The sequence below is a fragment of the Bacillus rossius genome, chromosome 8 (genome assembly GCF_032445375.1).
Source record: "Bacillus rossius redtenbacheri isolate Brsri chromosome 8, Brsri_v3, whole genome shotgun sequence".
In the NCBI taxonomy this organism is placed as follows: domain Eukaryota; kingdom Metazoa; phylum Arthropoda; class Insecta; order Phasmatodea; family Bacillidae; genus Bacillus; species Bacillus rossius.
The window spans coordinates 52346394-52372903 of NC_086336.1; the positions used below are offsets into that span (position 1 = coordinate 52346394).

General features: G+C 39.1%; 1 protein-coding gene across 3 annotated transcripts in view; it reads left to right on the forward strand.

Annotated features, from left to right (window-relative positions):
• Positions 1-5959: 5959 nt before the first annotated feature.
• The window catches only part of LOC134534932 (WD repeat-containing protein 43), a 48157-nt gene continuing 27606 nt past the window's right edge, over positions 5960-26510 (forward strand). The window contains exons 1-3 of one of the 3 annotated variants that reach the window (XM_063373662.1): positions 5960-6196; positions 11569-11825; positions 13307-13549. In XM_063373662.1, the coding sequence (XP_063229732.1) occupies positions 6014-6196; positions 11569-11825; positions 13307-13549 (683 nt within the window). In that variant the 5' untranslated portion in view covers positions 5960-6013. The remainder of the gene's footprint in view (positions 6197-11568; positions 11826-13306; positions 13550-26510) is intronic. The other 2 variants (XM_063373663.1, XM_063373664.1) reach the window with 2 other exon arrangements.

Below are 26510 nucleotides of genomic sequence, written 5' to 3' on the forward strand. Positions count from 1 at the left end.
TCTCCTTGATGGTCGGTCACTGCAACGTCGACTGAAAATCCTCGCCTTCGATGCAACTACAACACAACCCAAGAAACTCCAGACAATGTTCCTGAAAGTCTGCAATATTTAGTTTCTGATTGTACTTGTTTTGTTTTATTATATTTAAGTTTTAGTAGTTAAAGATTCTATGTACACAAATTTAGTTTTAATTATTTATGTATTGTATCGCTGTATCGTTTTGAAATGTTCGCTCCACCATTTTTTCACACGAGAGTTGAATGTATGGCATATTTAAGGGTTGGCATGCTTGCGCGACATTCAACAATTGGCCCGCATGGAAGACTGTCACGCCCCTCGGATGCTCTGCAATGCTAGACTCTTATTAGATGAATCCTAATGGATGAGCCTCGGCATCTTCAGCCTGCAAGTGTCCGAACACTGACTTTGAACTGAATCATCGCTTAAACTTTCGTACTGTTTTCTTTCAGTTATGCAGACACTTAGATCTGTTTGGGATTGTAGCATTGAGTGATTCTTGATTGATACACTTGCGATTGGGCTTCTGCCCAATTCTGGTGTATGTTTAACTGTTGTACTGCCGTCACCCGGCCTCTGTGAAAGGCCCAGGAAGTACCTGACGGGCGGTACGGGGTGTCGCGGTGCTGCTGTTTTCCGGTAAGTGCCAGGCTAGTGAGACACTACAATGTTGATGGTGGGTCGTCGGTACTCTGCCCTCGCGTGCCCCGCCAGGTACGCGGCTTGAAGTCTACCTTGAAATCCCCTGAATCCTCTCGGCCGTGTGGAGGACGGGGTGGCGTTAAATAATTGTAAGCGATACCGGTTATGTTTGTTTACGTTTAATTAATGGACTTCTCCGGTGGTACACATGGGTACGTGGTACTCCCTATGCGTACTCTACGCTGTGGCAGTACCGCTACAAACACTGCGCGAATGCGCTATGCGGAGTCCGAGCTGTTGTACAGTCACATGAACATATGTTACTTACAAAAAAAACACGACACTAATATCACACAATGAATTCGCAGCGGCAGTCTCGCGGGTCGCAGTTACGAGTGTTCTGGAGACAGCCAGTACCAAAAGTTAACTGTTTCAATGTGGTTCAGTGAGCGTGACCTTAAATTACACCTTTCACTTACTTGTGGTTGCAGCCGGCAGGCGTATGCGCGGCGGTTTATCGAAAGCGTGTTGGCTGGAGTCGGCCAGTGCCGTAAGTGGCGTGGTTCGCGATGCGGTGCGGAACCACTAACGAAGGCAGTCGGAATAAGCCCAGGCCCGCAAAATACACACCGAGTTGACATGAGCAGCTATGAAATAAAAGAAAAGGTTTAGGTATTAAAATGACTGCAGAATGAACGCTCGGTGAAACAAAGTGAAAAGCTGCTCACAGACACACGTCTTGACCCGGCGCGGAGTGGTTGGAGACTGCCGAACATTGCTGCCTCGCAAGGTAGGGATAGTTTCACCTCCTTTGTGAGTCGTTGCCAAAAACTTGTATTAAATTAATTTGCTCTATTATAAGCTAAAAACATGTTCCAGGTACCCATTTAAAAGGTAGCACCTGGTAATTGGGTGCTTAAGGTTTAACAATTGTTTTAGAGTAATTAATTATTTAAATTGTGGCATCAAGTTGGCGACTGTAAATATATCAACATATTGTCTCACTGTGAATTGATTTAGTGGGATTTCTCCTAATCCGACTTGATCAATGTCCCGGGCACTTTATTTAAGGCCAGTGGCCGCGGTGAATGTTAATGAGGTTTGTTGTCTGCTCCATGTGTGCGGTGCTCGCACGGAGTGGCTACGACGCACTTGTTTAATGTCTGGTAATTAGTAATTTTGTCCTAATGGCTTTTCCCTTAATTGTTTTATGGGTTCGAGCCCCCGGGGTTCCGTGCCCTTAAGTTTCTTTATGTCTATTGGGGTCACGCCCGAGGTGCTCGCCTGAATCATTCCCGCTGGCCTGGGGGTGCACTCCGAAAATGGGATCAGGTACTAGCGGTGCGGAGCACGGGCTTAGAGGCCATGGTCGGTACGACGTCAGCACATAATGTATACTCTTGGTAGTTTTTATGATCCTGACAGGCAGTAACAAATCCGTATTGAAAGCTTGTGTTTCTTCAATAATTTGTGTGATAAGTTTCCGAGTGAGTTATTATTCTGCGAGCTGCTTCCAGGAGTTAGTTCGGCTGTGCAGTGAATTGACAATACATACTTACAGCCTCTTCGGTGGAACCTGTTTCGCCCTAAAAAGTATCCTGCTCAACCGTCTGTAAGCTGGTGCACAGTCATTCTATTTATTACGTCAACTTGTTCTCAAACACCCTTTAATGTCTGACGCAACCCCCGCTGCCTGTCTAAGTTTTTTAAGTGATTATTAATGTTGAAAGTGATCTCAGGGATTTCAACGGGGGTTCGGCCTCGTGGCTGCAGGCAGGAGCGCGTCGCGATTCGAAACCTATCCGGGCTGTTCAGGCCACCCAGGACGCCTTATAAATAACTGGTAAACGAATTGACACGACACTGCACTTTATTCAGAACCGATACACTTATTGGTCCAGGTACTGGCCGCGTCTGTTGTCTGACCGCTGCGACACACGTATCTCTCTGTGTAAACGGTACGCGCGACCAGGATAGGTTGCAAAGTGGTGTACACGGACTTATACAGTGGCCGATTATAAATGTGAAAGGTGTGGCGGATAGTCACAGATCTCCTGTGCTGCAAGAGCTTCTACAGGCAGTTACGTTAACATGGAAAACAGCACATACAAACAAACGTTCCAAAGTTATTTGCAATCTAACCTGTGCGAACTATTAAGGCCCCGAAAAGTACGTAACCCGGTACGCTGGAAACATACACGTTACAGTCACTTATTAATCAGAAATTACTCGGTTAGATTGCACGTGACAAGTTACACATTTACAGACGATGAAAGTTAAGAGGTGTAAGTTAACGAGTAAGAACTCGACACACGTTGCTAAGAGTCTTCGACGATAACAATTAATTGGTTTTGAAACCGAAACTGCGTAACTCAATTACACTGTCCTTAATCTCTGGACCTGAAATTACGTAAAAAATGCAAAGCTCCCTGTTATGATAAAATTAATTAGTTAACGAGTCGCACGAAATATCGTGGGACTGAGTGTGGTCGGCGCAGAGCTGGTAAAAGGATTTTAAGAACTTACACTATTGCTGAGACTTGGATGTAGCGCGAAAGTTGATGGCTCTGCGTTCGCGGAGCGTCCGACCCCTGCGAGCTCCCGACGGTAACTGAGCGCGAGACCGCCCTGTGGCCTCGCGCCTTGACACGTGAAGCGCGGGAAAACAGCTACGAACAGTTTTGGACTTAAATGACATATTTCAAAATATATGGTTTTTGGACAATTGTACATAATTTCCCTTGAATTAATTATCTTTTAAATTGTTATTAACTTGGTATTTTTTTGATTTGAACAGAATAATTACATATTTAATTAGGCGCATTGCCACACCCGGCCGGCGCTGTCGTCGCTTTGGTGTTTGTCGCGGCGCACTTTTACACACTCGGCGGACATCACGCTCGGGCATGTTCGATGCACTTAAGAGTAAGTGTTTTTGTGACATAACGGCCTGTGCGAACCAGAGGGAGCACCGGCGGTCGGCATCACGTCATTACAAACATAAATTCTTTCATTTAAGTATATTAGACCTTGTCAACTGGCTGACAATTAAAACTCCTAAATTCACCAGAATAAACACCCATACACTCCGAGCATTAAACAGTGGGTCCAGGTTTATCAAACTATGAATGTGACGCCGACCGCCAATGCTCCTCTGTCGCATAGACCGCTATGCCTCATCAACGTCTCGCAAAAGCGTGTGCACCGAACGCGCCCGTGCGCGCAGCAAAGGGTAGTGCGTGCGACGAGGCGAACGCCATGCAGTGAGTGCTGCGCCGGCGGAAGGATCCGGCCGGGTGTGGCATATCCCTCCGCCGCACTACAACAAATTATTTTAATTATATTTTTCTACAGGTTTTTATTAAACATTATTTTTCATTAATTAATAATTCAGTCATGTCAAAATTATGTCTCACTGTGCGTATTGTCCCAAACCTGGTCGGTTCAGTTTCCCGCGAAATTCACACGTTTCCGCGGGAGGGCTGGCGGGGGAGGGGGTTCGAGCGCGTTGACACCGGCAGTGTCCTTCGGGAGCTCAACCGGGCTGGCAGCCTGCGCGCAACGCGGAACCATCATCGTTTGCTTTCACCGACATGTAGTTTTCAATAGTGTAATATCTTTTCAAACTTTTACGTACAGTTGCGCGGTCGGCCTCAATTTACCATGATGTATTTAACTTAATTAAATCAGTGCTCCAAGATGAGTGTTCTACGTCATACGTAAGTACGGTGGGAAGTTTACGTGAATTTACGTCGGCGCTTAACGCCTCAACCTAGCCTACTTGCTACATAGTTTTGGCCCGCACGAGGCAGCCAGCAGGCGACGCGTGCCGTCGAACATAATAACGATTCAGTCCCTGGGACACATCTAGATATCACGTAGAGTCGCCGGAGACACGGGCCTACGTGCCACTAGCCCAGTTTATTAAGTGTTATTTATTAGTGGAATAGTTGCTCGGCAAAGTGTTATCTGTCACGTTAGGGTTTATGTATCATCGTTGTACGGCATTGTGCCGCCAAACATAATAACGATTCAGTCCCTGGGACACATCTAGGTATTACGTAGAGTCGCCAGAGACACGGGCCTACGTGCCACTAGCCCAGTTTATTAAGTGTTAGGTATAGTGAAGTGTATTGTTCGTCAAGATATCGTTCGTCATGTCAGAGTGTATTTTTGTAACTATCGCATCACGTGTACAAGTCCGCCCCTTACGCGCATTAAAATCGTGAGCCACCACTGAGGAAGTGTGCTGCGCGTGTGACCAGTCGCGTCGGGCAAACCGTTACGGCCAGAACGGGCAGCACCATGTATTGGGCTGTGCTGTATTAAATTCACCAAATATCTTCCATAAACTTTGTGTTATTCTTCAGACGTCCCGAGTGGCCATAACAGCTCGGTGGGCCCTACTGCGTTAACCCCTACCTCTAGCCACAAGGCCGGACCTTCGCTGAGATCACGAACCCGAGCAAAAATCACGTCTAAATAGTCAGAGGTAGCGGGGACGGCGTCAAATGTGTGACACAATTTAAGATAATGGAAATAATATGTAACTATGGATAGACTGTGTCGTCTCTGGCCTTATGACCAGTTAGTATCAGGCTTTAAATTCAGTGGTGCTACATATTTACATACTCATAATGATGCCAAGTTCCATTTTATGATTAATAGGTAGTGATACACCCACACCACTCTATACGACCGATTTTTGTCGGATATGAGCGAGACTGCCAGACATATGACAAGTTACTTTCCTAGCAGCGAAAAAATGCGTGGCCGATGTCGGTACTGGTCAGAGCACAAAAAATGGCCAAATCGTTGTGAAGGCAATACGTCAATGTAAATTGTATCCTATAGTTTCTAAACTGTAGGTTGTGAGTGGCTCTTTTTTCCATCTGGATGAGCCTTAAAGTGCTGGTATTCAGTCTATGGGTACGCTTTGGCGAGGATAATATTTTATTTGTTTCAGACATGGCTTTACGGGTTAGCTTCATTAGGCAATATTTATGAGCAATAGAATCATACTTTTATGTGAAGGAAGTTTGTCTTGATATAATGCCAGTTTTCCTTTATTTTTGATAGTGTTGAGCTTCAATATTGCAATATTTTGGGGGAGGCTAATTCTCAATTGACGGAGTGTAATTTTATTTATATCTTTAATAGCTCCTAAAATGATGTTTTAAATTTAGCTGTCGGCCAATATATAATTATTCTACATTTTTTTCTTATATTCATTAAGGAATCCTATTCAATGTTCACAAATGCTAATATTTAGGAAAGAGAAACAAACCGAAATATTTGTAATCAATTGCAATTTCGGAACACATGTAGTATCCCGGCAGTTCCTTAAATAAAAATGGCGTCTAACGAATGTGGTATATTTTCGGAAGACGGAAGATTATTTGGTTATTGTGGTGTGGATGGAAAACTAAAGATTTGGGATCCAGTTGCGGGTACACTAATACAAGAATACACACCGAATTTGCACTTGGCTTCACCTTGCACATGCCTGTCATGGTTAAGGACTTCAAAAAGTTTGGTAAGCCATGTGCTACCCGTGCATATTTGTTCTTGAGAGGTTATTTTTTTATTTATGAAACTGAACATGTAAAATATAAATTACTTGAAATGCCAAAATTGAATTAAATAAAATTGTGTATTTAGTAAGAGCTTAAATGAGGTGAACATAACTATGTAATAAAGTGTTTTACTATTAATGTAGATTTTATGAATAAAGGAAGAGAATTTCAGATAGGGTATTTATGAGTACTACTAAAGCCCGGGCTACATTCGCAATAGCACGCAAACAGCACAGACGCACAGACGTTCAACATACACTATTAGATATGAGCTGCCACATTGGCAAATAGCACGCACACAGAAAGTTCATTAACTTTTAACTTTTAGGTTATTTTCTGTGCGCGACCCTGGTGTTAGCCAATCAGTAAACAGTTTAAGTACTACTCTAGTGGGCTTATAATGGCCCGTCTACAATAGCAATGTCCTAAACTGTGTCCGAAGGACACTCGTTGCTGATTGGTCCACGTGATCTTCTGACGTCATGCGTCAAGTGGGCGAAGGTCCGAACCTACCTGGTCCGAAGACATTAGTCAATTTGAACTTTTTGTCCCAACCTGTGTATTTCGGACACAGAAAAAAAACAGAACACTCACGATATTTGAATTTCCGGTTCCTGTTTAAAAACGTGATGTTTGATTTTGTTATTGAAGGAAATGGAAGGTGTTGTTAGTCACTTATAACTTACATAACTTTCATAAGTTCAATCTCAAACTACAAAGCATCAAAACAATAAACAAAAACATTTGGTTTGGCACATTTACTGCACTCTGGTGACAAATTTAGAAATCAATACTTCGGACATCGGACATCGCAATTGTGGACAGGGCAGTTTTCGGTGAGACAATGTGACGTCACTCACATTCGGATAAGGACACGGACCACGCACAGGTTTGGACTATTGTAGACGGGCTTTAAAAGAACAATTGTCACGAAAGTTTTGGTGCTGTTGACTTGAGTAGTTTGTTATTGTTTTCAAACACACGATAACATAAAAATGGAAGGCACATTTGATAGCTATTTGATAGCTGTAATAGAAAGTAAAAATATTTTGTATGACAGGGGATCCGCAGGATACAAAAATGGAGCTAAATTAAATGCTTGCAAGTCCATGTATGAATGTGTTAAAGAAGCCGGATTTGAAATAAACAGTTATAGGTGTATTTTTGAATGCTCATTGTGTTTCTTATGTAAACTTTGAAGTATTTAAAATATTTCTAGGTTTAACAGAAAAAAAAGAGCAGCAAAAAGATTGGATTCTCGATGAGATTCATAGTGAGACTAGAACAAGGACATATAAAAGACGAACTAAAGTGAATTAAACATTCTGTACCGTACCACAATAACAACACACAAATCTAAACAAACATAACATTAACAAACGTCACTTATGCCAACTTCAGTGACCAAAATTAACGCAAGTTATACGTTTAAAAAACTTTTTTTTAATGCTTCCGGTATTCTTTTGTGTTGTGTTGTGTTGTGCGTGAATGAAGCATCAAGCTCTGTGCTATCTGTGCGTGTGTGTTATTTTTGTGCTGTTCGCATGCTATTGCGAATTTAGTTCGGCCTTAAGGCCTGTTCTACGATGACACGAAAACGGAGACGGATCTTACGGAACAGAGTTTGTACAACAGCACGCAGACGGAGTCGGATTTGTGAGGATAAGTTCGTTAATACAGAGCTCTTCGGTTTACGTTGCTCCATGCACCCAATAGAAGCAGAGTACTTAGTTGTGGTGGTAGCTATGTTTATGTATATATACTTTATATAAACTTTTAAATAAACTTTTTAAAATTAGAAGAAAATAGCCAGCCAAGCACACTAAATTAATGCATAACTTGCTAGCTTTGAAAATGTTAACCTGGTTTCATGTTACCAGATATTGGCCCCCATCACATTTGATCCTTCATCTGTCCACACCTCAGCCCGCTGCACTATTTGTGAAACATATAATTCAAAATTATCACGATTACTATACAAGAAATGAAGAAAAACTTAGAATAATGCAACATTCAAGTACCTACTTTATTTAGTAGAAGCACGTTTTATATAGGCTTACAAATGTATAATAGATTACCTAAGCATGTAACTGCTGAAGTAAATTTGGAAATATATAACAAAAATATTCATAATATGTTTGAAAATAAATGCTTTTATAGCATAAAATAAATATTTGAATACTTGTAATTTTTTTTATTTATAAAAATAATGTTTGAATTATAGTCTTGTGTGTTTCAAGTAAAGCCTGAAACAATGTATCCTTTATGGTAATTAAGAGATTTTAAGATTAACTTATCGATTTTTAACATGTAGGGCTATATTGAATTGTGTTAGTTTTATCTACTTTTTTTAAATATCATATATGTATTTCTACCTATGTATATGATATTGTCTATAAGTCATGTCTATATTGTATAATTTTTAAGTGTTAGGTATTTACTTATTGTAATGTATATCAAACTGACAAGCCCTATATTCTGTGAACACACTGTTCAAAAATTGAATCTATTGGGTGCAAATAAAATAAAATATATAAAAAATAAATCAAACACACATTGCAAAATTTCATTTTTTAAATTAAACCTTTCAACTTTCTATAGATGAAAGTTATGAATGTTACTGTTATGTTCAGTTGTTTGTAGGCTACTAGTGTTTCTTTCACATACCAAATTTGGGTTTGTTTTTGATACCACATAGAAGAACATTACAGGACAAATTTCATGCTAGATATTGAAATTTTTTGTAATAGACCTATACTGTTAAAAGTTTGACCAGCCATGACTTGGATGTTAAGATGTTTAAACCCAATTTATTAATTCAGGAAATCTTTAATATCCCTATGGGATAGTCTATTAATGTGATGGCCATTTGCCAACCCGCAGGCCTGATCTGCTACGTGACAACGTTTAATGTGGACAGTTTGAAAGAACCTTTTAACAGAGTTGTCGGCTTTGGCTCCCAGCCAAGGCAGGAAAAGTCAGTTGGGCGGCCTTATTTTATGCTGCCCCGCCACAGGTCCGCTGGGTGGTGGGTGGCTCGGCTGGCTGCGGCTGGAGAGGCCCCTCCAGCAGGGTTTGGGTTCTCGATGGCCTTGTGGGCGCAGCGGGAGCGCTTGGTTGGGTGTTCCAGGTGGCACAAGCTACGTGACAGGATTTTATTCCTTGGCAAGCCAGGCCAGTAGGGCTTCTTGCCACTTTACTCCCCCGCTGTTTCAATAGGGCGTAAGGCCGGTCGGGGTAGGAGCAATGAGTAATAGTTGTTGACATGTATCTGGCGACTGCCGGTGCCAGGTCAACCAGGCCTGCGGTGTGCTGTAAGGGTACTGTACGAACCCGTTATCAGGTGTCACTGTTTTCCCGGTGGGCCAATTTCAAATACAGGTCACCAAGCTGTGTTACCTGTCCGTTCCCTTGGGGTCGGCGGGGCGCCGGCGAAGGGCCCAGGCGGGAGAAAGATAACTGACTGTAGAGAGAGAGAGTAAGTTCCCTAGTGAACAGAAGTAGGCATGAAGTTATTGAATGAGATTTTATTGCAATATGATAAACTCTATGGGCTCCTTGGCTGGCTTTAGAAGTACACCCTATATTGTTCAAACTACCCTGGCTCTTGTCTGTGGTTGCATCTGGAGGCGGCTACTGGCAAACTGGCGCGGGCAGCGAGAACGCAGGAGGCTCTGTAGAGCTCGTGGCCCTAAGACAAACTGCTGGTGGACACCGCTGATCCATTGTATTGCCAGCCACGGTACTTAGTGTGGGGGGCAAGACTAGAAATCTTAAGTTTATTTTACTTGCTCTGTGAACTGTATTCCAAGATGCATCCCGCACTTTTATAGAAGCACATGGATCAATGGGCTGGATGCATGTTACGTGAGATAATGTGGTACATCGGTGGGTCTTTCAGGCTCCCCAACTGGGGAAATCAGGAAACTTCGAATTAGCCACGATTTTTTTTGGTTCCGGGAAACCCATGAATTTTTTGTAAGCCATCGGGAATCATGTTTGTTTAGCGAGTTGAAAAGTGCTTATTTGAAAACTGCTTGTGGTGCCTACTAACTGCATCATTAGTGCTATTTTTGAGCACTATTTCTTTTTTGTGCTATTCACAGCGTTTTTCAGAAACTACACACAGTGCTTAAAACTGCGTCACTTATACCATTTTTAAGAGCTGTTTACTGGAAAACCTGTGCAGCGGATTTGTGAAATGAGTCACATGTTTAAATAAAATAATATTGAATATAAATATTACATATAGACGTTGCCAAGCCATTTTTCATTGCACTTTAGGATTACAAATGTAAGGCTTCCTGAGAAGAGATGGCATTGTAATCACCCTGTGAAGCTGGTGGTGCCATTGTGCAGTAGGCAGGGCAAGAAGTTACCAACCATTCTTAATTTCACTGTTTTCCTTTCATCTTAGAAATGACTTTTGCCAGTTTCATAGAGAAAACATACCATGGAACAAGCTGCCTGCTTCCTCCTTGGGTCAAGTTAACTGGCTTGAGATATGATGCTCCACATTTTGCAATTTATTTTTATACTTAAAATGGGAACACATCAGTCACTAATGTTGTGATTCTGGGATTGATTTAACATAACTATAAACAAAGCAATAAAAACTTATATGGCTGAATAAGTAGTTAGCAGGATGAACATAATTCTCTCAATAAGATGGTTTCGTACTTGATTACAATATGCCACATACTGTATTTATTGGTCACTGTACAGAACATGAAAAGATTTAAAAAAAAAAGTTAAAAATGTAATACAGTGGAGTCCCAGTAATCCAAAATGATTGCAATCAGACCTTATTTGTATGAACTAATTTTTAGGTTTAAGAATAATTTCTGAACATAAAATTAAATTACAAAATAATGTGTGATTATATAAAATTACACAGTTAATTTTATGTCTGTTCAAACATAACCAAATCTTGGGACAAAATGGGTGATAATAGATTGGAAAACTTCCTAAGACAGTAGCATTTGTTTTAATAATAGTTCACAGTGCTCAACAGTTGTAGAGGCGCGGTCTGGTGGAGGGAGGGGGTACAGTTGACTTTATATCTTTTTGGCTTTCAGTTTCGAAATAAGTGGACTTTCGGACTGCTGAAGTTTGGATTATCGGGACACCACTGTATTAATAAACGCTTCTCTGGCCCCCGGATTAGTTTCGAAAATAAAATCTGGTCCTCAAAAACATGGAAGTTGGCCATCACTGGTCAATCCTGACTGAAGGGTAAGGTAAAATTATGTTTATTTAGTAGTCAAAATGTTTGCTAGTAGAAAATATTTTTTGAGGTTTGTAGGATATGTGTGTGTTGCCTGGTTTAAAGTTGTCGGGAAAACCGCCCCCGAAGAAAAAGAAGGCGAGGCTGTCGGGGCAGGGCAGCGTGGACGTGGTGGGGATGGGGCTGGCGTCCGGCAACATTCTGCTGTACAGCACGGCGGTGGGGGAGGTGGTGTGCCAGCTGCAGGGCGGCCACACCGGGACGGTCAACCACCTGGCGTGGAGCAGGGGCGCCAACCTGTTCTCGTGCGGCGACGACGGCCACGTCGTGGAGTGGACCCTGCACGATTCCGCCGTCAGCAGGTCAGCTGCCTCGCCGACCAGAGGAACTCTTACTCTTACTCGTGTCTTTGGCAGGCATCCTGTGGTTCTGCACATTCTGTAATCGGGGGTTCAGAATTTTTTTAGGTGGATTTTGGTTGTCGGTCTTGGCCGTCAGGTCGTATGACTATGCTCAGAGTTTATCGTTTTTTCATTTCTGTACAGTGTTTTTTTTTTCTCTTTGTGGTTACATTATACTGGGTAATTTCTGTAATTATTTTTTCAAGACCAACTCTCATTTCTAATTTTTGTTTCTGTAGAACTGCTCATTACAACTTGAAATACAGTTGTACTGTATGTTAATTATTTAACAAAATCACAAACGAATCCTGCGTTGCAGTGGCCCTGAACGTGCCAGATCAGAAACCTTTTCCTGCTTGTAGCTACTTAAACTGAAGTACAGTAGAATCCCGCTGATGCGACCCCTCACGGTTTCCGGAAAAACGGACTTATAAACAGAATGGTCGCAATAGAGAATTCGGGCCAATTTTTACCCCCCCCCCCCCCCCTTCCCCCCCCCAAAAAAAAAACACTAAATACTTAAAAAATCACCTTTGTTCGCATAGATTTCATATTCAAATAGTCTATGGTGTAAAAAAGACAACTTTTTAAATTCATATTACACCTCGGACTCGCATACCCCGAACAATGGGTTCCGATAAATACTCACGCTAAGTGAATTCGCGTCATGCGAGTTCGGCTATGCTAGACGGCTGGTTGTTATTTTCGTTCAAAACGTGGCGAAGGAACTTGTGTGGATCAGGTAGAAAACATTAGGCTATAAACGAAAGATATAAGAACAATGCTATCCTGAAATGCTGTAACATGTTTTTGGAGTAGATAATCACAGCGACAGACCGACAGGATGCGCTCTCGCCCTTGCCGTCAGCGATGTTTATTTTGACAGCTCAAGCAATTATCTTTTCCACGACCCTTCACAGCATAAAAAAAAAGAAATGAGCATTGAAAAATTAGCAGGGGATGGGAGAGGTAAGCGTTACGTCACGTATGACGTCAAGCCGCTGCTACCGCCAGCCTGGCCGGACGAGTTTCTTATGCTCTCGCAGAAGCTACCACAGCGGCTTTTCGTGCGGGCGGGTAAGATATGACAGCTGAGACGGCTTTTCGTGTGATAATGGATGCGCCGAGCTCGGCTAGACACTGCCGCGTGGACAGTCTAGAGGGGTGGTATCTATTTTTAGCCGTCTTTTGTATGCCTGCTTGCTTACAGTACAGCTCTCGCCAAGATAAACGTGAACACATAACGCCCAACAAATAGTAACAGACTTGTTTTTCAGCTGATTTTACTCAAATGTTCGACTTTCTCTGCTCAAATTTTTCACGGTTTCTCAAAAAACGGTCGTATAAACGGAATGGACACATCAGAGGGGGGTCTCATCGGCGGGATTCTACTGTAGATGGTGAAATAGTTCAGTCTGGTGAAAACAGATGTGGCGTTGCAGCAAGTGGAAAGCCGACAACGGGCGAGTGACGTGCGTGCTGGTGCTGCCCGAGGGAGAGACGCTGCTCTCGGCTAGCCAGACCATCAGGTGGTGGGACCTGAAGAGCAAGCAGTTGCTGCGCTCCTTCGTGGGGCACACCTCGCACGTGGTCTCCCTGACGCTGGTCGCCCCTCCCGGCCGCAGCAACACGGACAGCATGTACTTCCTCAGCGCCAGCAGGGACGACCGCTTCGTCAGTGCCTGGTGAGTCTTCGCTTCGGACACACTCCGTAGTGGACTGAGTTAATTATCGGAGAGAGCACTTTCATATATATTCCAGACCCCAGACACGTGCTGAAATACCTGAAATACCTTCTCCCAAATTCCTTTAGCTGTGTTGTTGAGTTTATCTGTCACTAATGTGATGACCGTTGTTGTCAATAAGACATTAAGCCAGAGTAAAAAAAAAATTCTTTTACTCAGTAAATTGTTAAAATATAGTATAACGAACGCTGGGGTGCAGGTAAACACTCAAAAATGAATGATTAAATTAAGGCCTTGGAAGCGTCAGCCCAGAAAACAAAACAATAACAACAATAATCACAGAGGTGCCCAGACGTCGTACAAAAGAATTTTATTTATAACCTCCTATCAACTCTAGGAGGCTATGTGGATCGGGGATGAGTAATAATGAAATAACAAGACTGGTGGTTTGATTGATATAACTGCCCTTTTACTAAAATAATTTACTTAGGTTTTTTTGTATCTTTTAATTACACATGTATTAAAATATATTAATTAGGGATGGGGCGACCGAAACCAATATCCGTCGAATCCGCCGAATCCTAGGGATTCGAAGATTTGGCGGGTCTGATATAGGATTCGTCAAAGGATTCAGTTTTTTACTATTTACGGAAAAAAAATACAGTAAAACTCGCTTACGAGGTCCCGCATGGTAGGTTTTTCCGTATAAAGCGTTTAAATTGCCTGAGGTCTCATCATTTATGCCATTAAATGTGTGATATAAAGCTATTAAAATTTTTTCTGAAACTTCCTGTCTCAAATAATGGCGCACGTAAATATGAAGAAAAGACATGAACAACAACATACGAAGAAATATGGATGATGTACCATAACTACAGTACAAACCCAATAGATATTTTAAGATAATTACCATAATAAGAACTAAAGATTCTTTGTAGAATACCATAATTACTACAGAAGCATGATAGCTACCATATTTGCACTATAGTTACCGTAACAACCGAGATGTATATTTACCGTGATAGTAATGTATTATTTATTTATGACATATTAAATTAAAGAACATTGTTGAAAAAAAAAAGGATGTACAGTTGGCACATTTTGCTAAGAAATATAATGTGATGTGAAAGAATGCAGTACTACTACGAAAAGTGAAAATGGTACTCGTGGATTTTTAGGTTATGGCAGTCTCTTTAGTTTTTCAGTAATATCGGCCGAAAATTAACAAGCTTACTGTATCTGAAGTCGGCAGAAATGCCGATTCAACTAAATATTGGCAAAATCGGCTTCTTCAATACAGCTCTACATTTAATGACATGAGTAAACATATTTCAGACTTCAGGATATTGAAAAAGACTTTAATTTCCATGTAGGTTTATGTGTGTATGTTTTTTTTGCAAGTGTAAATTGAATGAAGTAAAATGCTTTTATTTTTATTACTTTCAATTGATTAAACTTTAATGACCAGTTACAGATATTTATGACACTAATTTTGAGGTTAAGCAATTTTACTAAAGCATTCCAGCCAAGCAGGTTGCCAGCGAGAGACGCTTCTCTTCTGCTGGAAACACTATCTCCAATCGTAGAGCTAATTTAACTCCTGAACGTGCAGAACAAATTATTGTTCTGCATGATAGATTAAAGAACAGAATTTAATACTGTACTCTGTGACAATCTCTCTCAGAATTATTGTGCTGAAAAGTGGAAATGTTGAAACAATGTGATGTACTTTTCAAACAACATGATTTTTGGTGCTAAATTTGTTGAAGCTCAGTAAGGACTCCAGAAAAATTGACAAGGATGAAATTTTCCCAAAGATATGTTACATTTACACAAACATATACTTGGTTATGTTAGTTGGATGATATCAGTTACAAATGTTTTTTTTTCTAGCAGTGCAAAATGTAAACACACACTGTAAATAGTTACCCAAAATTAATAAGCCAACTTCATTTTAATACTTTATTCAAACATTATACTAAGTTTAAGATAAAAATAATTTCCCAAAAGTGTAACTGTACCACAAAAGCTCGAGCTCGGCTCGAAGTAAAATTCTTAGGCTCGCAGACCTCTAGCTTATTTATAGAAAAAATCCTAACCGCTAATCTGTACTAAAACTGAAATTTCTCAAGAAAAAATTTTTGTCTTTATATACACTTATACCAGAAATGTACCAAACTACATGTGATAAAGTCAAGGGACTTTTAGTGCAAGCAGAATACATCTCACTTACATTATATATGTGGACATCATCTGTTAAAAGATTCGGGTTTGGGTTCGAGATTCGGCAATTCCAGTCGAGGATTTGAGTTAGAATTCGGATTCGAGGAAATCAGGATTCGCCCCATCTCTAATATTAATCATAAAAAGGAGGGAGCCCCGGGGCAACAAAATACATATAAAGGTAAAACATTTATACATCTTGAACTTAGCACTGGTTTTAAGTGAGCTCCAGGCTCAAAAGTAAGAAACAATTACATTGTGTTTTTAATTTTCTTTTCAAATGAAATTTAATTATATCCTGTGTCCTGGCACCGAAGGTTTCGGTCGATTAAAGTCCAGAAGGAATCATTTTGTATAAACTTGGAGATAAACTTGCAGCTAATTTTGCAGCTAATTTTGGAGATAACTTGCAGCCAATTTTGGACCACAACTTGGACCCCGCCTGCAACTAAAGTCCCAAATTACTTAGACTGGTTAACAGGCGGCTAAGCCTGGGCAAGACTATGCCCAGGGAAAGGCAAAAAAGGGGGAGAGAGGGGAGGTATGACGACCACTTACCCAAAACAGCGGTGTGAAGTCATGTAGCCTGGCTGCAGGAGCAGAGAAGGCAGCTCGCGGCACGGAAGTTCGCGGTAGTCATGTTGAGAGATAATGAAATAATTTAGATTAGCAAAAAACTATTGCGGGCAGCAAAATTTAAAAATAAGAAAATTGAGGCCTCTATGCCTTGACGTTGGCGATTACATGACGTAGTGTCGAGTCTTGGACGAACACAGAGATTGACTCTCGCTAATCGCGACGCGTGGTCCGCACAGACCAGATGCTGCCCGCCGAATCTCTGAAAAATGGCGTCGGGGCACCTAATTAAAGGAAGCAACTGCCCCCAGCCAAAGAAGGGGGGGGGGGGGGGTGATTGCCCGAAGGTGTCTGAAGATGCCCGAAGGGTCGAAGCAGACTGCAAAATGTTCGCCGCTCTCATGCGAGTCGCAGGCGAACTAAGATCGCAATCGCACTACGACTGCTGCCAAGGTCGATTGTGACAAGCTGTATCTTATGGGAGGGATGAGTAGTGCGCTCTGGCGGCCAAGACGAGAACCTGTCTGGAGGGTCACAGAAACGTCCGCTAGAGTGCAGTGGGAGCGCTCGCAACCTGCTCACGGAGCAAGTTTAGGGATTTTTCCCGCCGCTAGGCTTCGCTGAGGGCTCTGTTTGACAAGGGCGAATGTCCTTGAAGAGACAATGTCCCCGCCTGGGTTCACTGGGGGTCGTTGCTCCGGGTTGGAGTTCTTATGAAGCCACAGGTGGGAGATGAGTGGAGGGGTTTTTAAATTTGCTAAATCGCCTGGGAAAGGCGTCATGTGGACCGTCTCGAGGTGTCGCCGCTGGCTGTAACCTAGTCCAGTACGTGCTGGCAAAACCCTTACCTATGCTTGCCTCTGAGAAATGAAAGTTGCTAGCATTGGGCTTGGGGTAGCGTTCGCTAGCATGAAAAGTCATTCTGTTACATGGAGAAAACGTGACGCGAACCGCGGCCGAGATGCTGCGATCACAAATCGTCAGCAAACAGTATCTAATTGTAGCCTGCGAACAAGCGCAGGTGCACTGGGTTGCACAAGATTACGTCGGAGTGTACAGGAATGGAAACAAAATTAAATGAAACTTATAAATGCAAATTTATTATTTGTTTTCCTTTTTTAAAAATTAAAAATTAAATTTAAATTCGTACATTTGTGCCTGAAAGTAGCACTGAAACGGCACAATAGAATGATTTGTCACAATGTATTTTTCAGTTGTTACTTGTCCGGAAAACCGGGAAATGTCAGTGAATTTGGTGAGCATCAGGGATATGTCAGGGAATTTCATATTGTCAGGAATTTTTTAATATTACATGTTGGCTACCGAACCTGGGAAATCTGGAAACCCTGGAATTAGTTGTGGATTTTTTTTGGTGTCAGGAAATCTGCGAGAAACTCGTAAAGGTTAGAAAGCCATCGGGAGTTAACCATTTGTCAAGCAATTTGAAAACAGCATATTTGAAAACCTATTTGCTGTGCCTACAAATAGCATCACACACAATTTTGCAGGTTTATCTTCTTTTTTTCTGCATCTTTTAACTTTCCTCAGGTTCTCATTCACAGTAACAGCTGCGGACAACACAATTGTAAAAAATACGGCATACTGTTATACAGCGAAACCCCTTATTTACGTTACCGTTATTTACGTTTTCCCGTTATTTGCACTATATTCTTCAGGCCCCGTTTAGTTCCCATTTAGTCCAATACAATACTTTCACGTGAATTACGTCTCAAAAATCGAATCCATCCCGCTGTTTGCGTCACGTAACAACCATAGTAGGCCTAAAAACATTGTGAAAAATGTAACGTTTATAGTCGGCACTGAACATTTTAAATCACAAAATATACATATTTTATAACATGAAAAGTTGCTTTTATTTCTAAACATATAATAAATTATGCCTAGGTGTGTAAAAGTCTGAGTAATTATAGCAGGAGACAATCTAAAATCTACTAGGGAAAAACGTAAACTCACGAATGGAAATGTCTGGAATGTCGGGAATATTACGACTTTACGAGGCTGCTTGTAAGTTCTGATACTATATTTATGTCACAACTTAGCCGAAATACTGGTACAAGACATAAACTTCACAAGATAAAATGAGCAAAGTCTTGGTAACTGTTTTATACGTATTTTATAATTTCGGAAGTATTGTACAGTTGACGCATATTTTTTAAACTAACCATTTATATCTGGGGATCTTAAATAATTAATTATTGGTATCAAGACATCAAGATGAACGTAAACTTGAACATGTCATGGCAGCGAGAAAAGTGGTGCGTATACCAATAAACTGGTATTAGAACTGGACAAAACTGGTACACGGGAGGTGAAGCTTATATTTTTTTCCGCTAAGCTCACATCTATTGGCTGGCTGCTGATGGAAGGTCATGAGTCTGGGCGGAGCGTTGAGTTATACTGCGCATGCGCAGCTCAGAGAACAGAGAGAGCCAGCCGGCGGCTACGCCACGCCATAACAACAGCTGATTGAGTACAATGACCTTTCTCCGCGCACGGCGCACTATTGACGGTAAATTTCCAATTTGCGGCCCTTTTTTTTTTTAATTTTTTTACTGTGGTGCAATGTGTATATGTAATGTAGCCCGTATTTGTTATGAACGCTGCAGGATGCGACTGTATTTTAATTAACTTTAACGTATTTCTTACTTTTCCCTTTATTTACACTTTCCCGCTTTTTACTCTTTTTTACTTTGTCCCCATGGAAAGTGCAAATAAGGGGTTTTGCTGTATGTGGTTTGACATGTAAAATCCCAGAGGAACTCTTTAATTTTTTTTCACTTCATTTAGTTCATACATTTTGGTACAAAATTCATGCTAAATAAATTTAATTCAATGAATTTACTATGATAGATGATAGTTTTTTGTAAATTGAGTAAAATTTGTCAAATTGCTGATTGAATTCATGTTGTTTGTTACATTTTGGTACTGTGTTATTTGTGTATGTGTGTTTGTGTGTGCATGCATGTATACTTTCAATTGTGTGGATATGTATTATTATTATTAAATATATTGCTATTGCATATACACTCTCAATAACTAAATAGAAGTGATAAATACTGGCTTGAAAGATTCTCTGTGGTTATAGAGTGGTGAATAAACAAAACACAAAAGAAAATATAACTTGTCCAAGTGAATAATACATAAACAAAAAAATATCTGACTGTATTGAACTAATTACATTTGCAAGACACAAATAGATTTTACTATATTTTAACGAAACACCAAGTTATTAATTCACAGATAAACTAAAGACCATTTCAACACTTTGTTCGATAAAATGTAAGAAAATTTCCTAATCTAGCGATGTCAGATATAATGCACGCGATTCAGCAAAATTTCATTCAATGTTCACAATTAACAATATAGATTTATTTTGATTTGCCGGCTATTCAGGTCGAAAGCAAAATAAAATCCTCATTAGACTACTGGATGTGGTTGTTATTGTATTTTTAATAAAACCTTTTTAGAATATGCGTTATTTTACTTCTAGGTCACTCTGGGATTAAATATATAAATGTTATCATGAGTGGTGGCAGTTACTATGGGTCAACAGTGTACCTTAGTATCATTGACAAGGTCATACTATTATTTACGCCAAAATACCACATCGGCGGTGATTCACATCACAAATCTTGTGAATCAAGTTGGCCACATGGTGCATACATGTTGTGAACGTTTAATTTATGCCCGATTGCTCGCACACAGATTTTACACATTTGTTTCTCTGGGGCAAGTCCCAACGGAGAAACCCAGCATTCACAAGCTGGACCCCAAAACCTTTTTCCCAGAATCCTCAGCGCCGAGCGCCTCATACCACAAAGGTTTGAAACAGCCGCACCACTGAGAAACTCCGGCCAATCACAAACTGCCGTTTCAAAACGGTTTTTAAAAATTCAAAATAGAAGTTCATTATTGAAAACGTATATTGGCAATGTCTTGAATACGTACTGAATAATGTATAACACACAAAAGCATATAAAAGTTGTTGTTTTGTGTATCTAGCGATGGTCTCAGCAAAACAAAAACAAACCAGTGATGATGTAATTTCAGCAGCTCTGTATCACTGCATCGGTTCAGTGCTATGTTGCTTTGTGGTTTTTTTTTTATCACAATCCACCATTTAATCTTATTGCTATGATAGCCGCCGTGTGTTCAAAGCGGACGGTCGTGTGTGTGCGATCGCGCTCCGTGTATATCTGTTGTTTTGTGACAAAATCAGTATTAATGATTCGCTACTTAATCAGTCTGACTTCTTGGGGTTCCCCTCAACCCTAAATGATGCGTGTACTTCTAATCACGATCTAACTCATCCGAGTATGTTTCGATCACCCACGAAAAAAACTCCTACTAATGCGACGGGATCATGTGATAAACCTATGTACGAGCTGCGTATCGAACCATTAAAGTCGGATCAAATAAATATGGAAGCTCTATATAATCTAGTGAACTCTCTAAGTGTCAAAGTTGATGAACTAAAAAGTGAGAACCTCGTGTTAAAAACGCTACTCCTTGATTCCAGAGAAGAAACTGTCAAAATTAAGCAAGAAATGATACAAATAAAGGAACATTTATCATCAGGTAAAGACCATAATGCAACTTATAGTCAAGTAATTAAGAATTCTTCCACTCACAAGACAGCGGAACGCGTAATTTCTCAACGGGACACGGTAAACCGCAGCCAGCCGCGTGACTACTTACCAGTCAGCAGGAATCCCGATGCGTCATGAGACACGATGACAAAGAACGTGCCGACAGTACACCATTCACGTTAGTGGAACACAGGCGCAAGTCCAACACAAGAGATACCAGTGACATTAAACGTTCAACGGAAATGAAGAAAACTCCTATGAAAATTGGGATTCGTAACATTTCCACACTTAAAATGTTACCCAAACCAGCACCCAAAAGAATGAAAGCTCTTTTTGTGACTCGTTTCGACCCAAGTGTAAATGAACAAGAAATTGTAGAATACATTTCAAGTGAACTGAACTTAGATCATATTAAAGTAACAAAGATGAAAACTAAATTCAATTCATATGCCTCCTTCCATGTTCAGGTTTTAGAAGAGGACTTCAGTCGAATTAATAACATTGTGTTTTGGCCCAGCGGCTGCCTAATAAGCCCCTTCTATGGTAAATTACACCCAGAACAAATCTTGAGCAACTCATCCACTACCGAGGAACTAAACACCTCTACCTGCAACATCGCAACTAATTCTACTGCTATTTCTAAGCCTACATCTGCTCCTACTTCTGCCTTAGCGCCTGGAGGGGCTTCTCACTAGTTCAGTGTGAAACTTAAAAATGAGGAGTTTATTTTATTTTATCAGAATGTAAGAGGCTTGAGAACCAAAGCAATTGAATTTTTTGAAAACATCTCGCGTAGTGATAATGATTTAGTATGTCTAACTGAAACTTGGTTCACCGATAATAGTCTGAATTCTCATTATTTCAACAATAATTACCTTATTTACAGATCTGATAGGGATCCTGTATTAACTTTGAAGAGTAGAGGTGGTGGTGTCCTGACTGCTGTTAATAAACATAAATTCAAAAATGTAACATCTACGCATGAATATGACTATCCAGGAATAGAAGCTGTCTGGATAAATATAAAAACACATGATAAACCTTTAATCATTGGGAATATCTATATTCCCCCTCAAACAACTCCTTCAGCTTACACTTCATACTTTGAAGCCCTTGAAGATAAGTTTGTGAATTCTGATGTCTCTTTATTAATAATTGGTGATTTTAATGTTCCAGGCATTGACTGGCCTCAATTACATACCCAAAATATAGTTCATTCAAATATTAAGTCGAAAGCCAGATCATTAATCAACTTTGTATCAGCAAGAGGTTTAATTCAGCTTAATCAAACTCAACCTTCGGCCCAACTCTTGGACCTATGTCTCACTAATATTGAATCATGTCTGGTTAGCAAAGCTCTGGAACCACTAGTTAAAGAAGATAGCTTTCATCCTGCATTAGAGATAAACTTCCAATTTGATATGTCAATAAACGATAATACATCGTCTTCATATAAAAACTATAAGATTGGTGACTATCTCGGCCTTTTTATTGCTCTTAGGGACCATGACTGGTCAATTTTATACAATTCTAAAAATATAAATAGCATGGTTGACTACTTAACGTGTACAATAAATGATCTTATAGATTTATTTGTACCTACTACTATTAAAAAGGCTAAAAAATATCCCCTATGGTATTCCAACCAACTAATAAAATCTCTTAAGAAGAAATCGCACTATCATAAATTATATAAACGAAATCTGAATCCTTTTTACTATTTATTATTCTCAGATTACCGTAAGGAAACTAAATCACTTATGTGTAGGGATAAAACAAACTGGCTTTGTAATATTAACAATAAAATTAAGCAAAACCCTAAAAATTTTGGAATTATGTTAAAATAATGAGAAAGGGTTATAGTCAGCATCCCTCAATTAAAATTAATAACTCAATTACGGATAATAATTATTTAATTGCAAATTCCTTTGCTGAATATTTTTCAAGTGTCTATGTTACTACAAATAACACAAATAACCAAAACATATCTCCTTGTTGTTCATACAATATTCCAATGTCTAATATCTCGATTAGTTTAGTCCTATGGAGTATAAAAACCTTAAAATCTACATTGTCCACAGGACCTGATAACATACCAAATTTTATCATCAAAGGTTGCTCCTTAATCCTTGCTCCTCTCTTACAGCATATATATAATTTCAGTATTCTAAATAGCATCTACCCTGATAAATGGAAAATTGCCAAGGTTATTCCTGTACACAAAAAGGGCAAAACTTCTATTGTTTCAAATTATAGGCCTATATCCCTGTTAAATGGATTTGCCAAAATTTCTGACAAAATAATATTTAAACACTTAGCGTTTAACGTAAATAATAGATTGTCTGATTCACAGCATGGGTTCAGAACAGGTAAAACAACCATGACAAACTTAGTCTCCTTTCTTAATCCTATTTATTCAGAAGTCATCACACGTGGTCAAGTAGATGTTTGTTACTTTGATTTAGCTAAAGCTTTCGACACTGTTAATCATCAAATACTACTAAGCAAATGTTCCAAAATTGGGCTAAGTGATAAATATTTATCATGGTTAACAAGCTATTTAAATAACAGAAAATTTTATGTTTCAGTACAGAATATAAGTTCAGATCTCCACCCAACTCCTTCTGGCGTCCCGCAAGGTGGCACACTATCTCCTTTACTTTTCAATATCTACATTGATGATATAACATCTGGATTACAGAACTCAGTTGGCACTCTTTTTGCCGATGACTTAAAGATATGTAGAAAAATCTCTTCATATCATGACAGCTATCTACTACAATGTGATATTACAGAAATTGCAAATTGGTGCACAAATAATTTGGTCAATCTAAACATGGAAAAAACTGCTATCATTACCTTCTCTAGAAAAACCTACCCATTGCAATATGAATACAAACTTGATAACTCACCTATTAAAAAATCTCAACATGTCAAAGACCTAGGAATTTTACTGGATCAAAAACTATTTTTTCATCTTCACATTGAAAACATTATCTCGGTATCTAACAAAATACTTGGTCTAATTAAATTTATCACCTTTAACACCTCCAATATTGACTCTATTCTCTCCCTCTATACAGCTCTAATAAGATCAAAACTTGAATATGGTTCTATTATATGGAATAGCATCAATAACACTGATATTGAAAAGCTTGACAGGATTCAATCTAAAGTATCTGACTATATTAACAAAAAATTAAATACCATCAATAACATAGATTTAAATTCCCTCCTTGGTTCATTATCAACTAGAAGAAAGATCTTAGATGCCATTTTTGTCTTCCATTGTTATTATGGTAATCTTATATGTCCTCATATATTTGATGTTACTGGCATTAAAATTCCTTCTTTTAATAGCCGTAACCCACCTTTTTTGTGCACACTTTTAAATACAAATGATATTATATATAGACTTGTTAACAATTTTAATATGTATGTTAATCACTTACAACCTACCAGAGAGAAAAAACTTGTTAAAAAAATTATTCTTTCGGCATCCAAAGATTAATTATCTTTATGCTCTAATGTTATTACCTAAATTATTTAATACCAGATGTATTAATCTAAGGATACCAACTGTATTTATCCACATAATATAATATTTTCTGTACTTATACATTTATTACTCTCATGAAACATTTTTGTTATTTTAAGTACTTTTCAGAAGTTAAGCACTCATATGGATATTTGTATGTTATGTTGTCTTGTCTTTGTTTTTGTCCTACTATTTGTTGTTCTTATAATTTATTGTTTTGTTCTTATTTTTGTTCTGTTACTGTATTTGTTTTTTGTACATGTCTTACATGTTGTGCCCTCCGTTGGAGCCTTGTGCTGTTGGTGTGGCATGTAACAAATCAAATAAATAAAAATAAATAACAGAGCACACTGAAACAAGGGCAGTGCTAATAACAGGAATTGTGCATTAGAAAGAGAGAGTAAATGACCAATAAAATTCACACAGGATGAGACATGCTACAGTAGAAGTGTGTGTTGACAATTTTTGTTTCTACTTGAAGTTATTGATAATAACTAACAGTTGATCAATTCAAACATTTGAAAACAATTGTTTCATAAAACAAATAAGCTTCTGTCTCTACTGTTTGCCTGAAGGCAGGTTATATAATTTTAGTTAAAACTCCTTAAACATATAAGATGATAATATTAACTTACATTGCACTCTCATCCATTAGGTTTTTGGGAATTGGACCCCAGAACCCTACAGTACATACAGAAGCTGCAGCTTTATCCTCACTATGTAAAATGCAACACTTTACAACTGGAGTTTGGGTATTGATTTATCAAAGAATTGAAAGTCCCATCCCTGTTTTTAATAGTTATGCATGTAATAACAATTTCACCGACAATTCTTATTGAGGATAAACTTTTGTAGTAGTGGTTATTAGTCACAATTGAGCATGCAGCGTATAAGTACAGTAGCACCTCATTTTTACTTATTTCAAGGGACCAGGAAAAAAATATGTAAAAACCGGGAAAACGCAAAATGAGGGAAATGTTCAAATTTTTTTATCATCTCACTATATCGGAAACAATAAGAAAATATATACCACACTAAATAATATGTCAGAGACGGTTACGTTTTTATATATTAACTAGAACTTCACTATCTCACATAATTAAAATTATAAATACAATCCAATATCGCCATTCTTCATTATTGCCGAAAGTTAAACATGAAATTTGCTGTTCATGTGTAAGAGATGAGAATGTTGAAGCATCTTGATATAGCCACTTGGTGCTGAACATTTGTAACACAATTGATTTTTGAACTTTGTATTTAATTACGTGTTAAAGTTTTATTAATTTCAGATTTTTTGAGAAATAATACTATAAAACGATAGCTACCGCCATCAATATAATTGTTTACGTTGAGGAATAGAAGTTAAATTGCCATTGCATTGTTTGAATATTCATTAGAGCCATTTGACTTTTCATGATGTTTCTAATGTGTTAAAATGAACATCGCCGAATATGCACGAAGATGCCATATTTATAGGAAACTCGTACATTGCTTTAAACGTATTTTAATAATGGAACAGTAATCCACTCTTTTGTGTATTTAAAATGTGAGTTTTCACCTTTATTTTCATGCATAAATCATTTAAGATTAAAGGGGAACGCTAAGAAAAGTACTTATTAATTTTCATGTTTATGTCACCATACGTTTGGTTCATGGCCGTATGGTGTACAAATAGCACGTGGTACAAAAAAAAAAGTAAGTTGTTTACAATGGCGAACGAAAATGTGGTGACCATACACTCATGCAGTAACGCTTAATAATTAAACTTCACGCTATTTATTTTGAGAATTTATTGTTTTCTCTAAATTTTCCGATGGTTTGCCACGAAATACAGCACTAATTCTATGTAAACAGTGGGAAATGCTTTTGCACTAGGCGGGAAAAGAATGCATTATAGGGAAATTGACAGTGCATGTAAAAATTACGTGAATCGCGGGAATTCGTATATCGCGGGTACATAAAAATGAGGATCTACTGTATACAAATTGAACTCCTTAACCTGCTTGTTTTT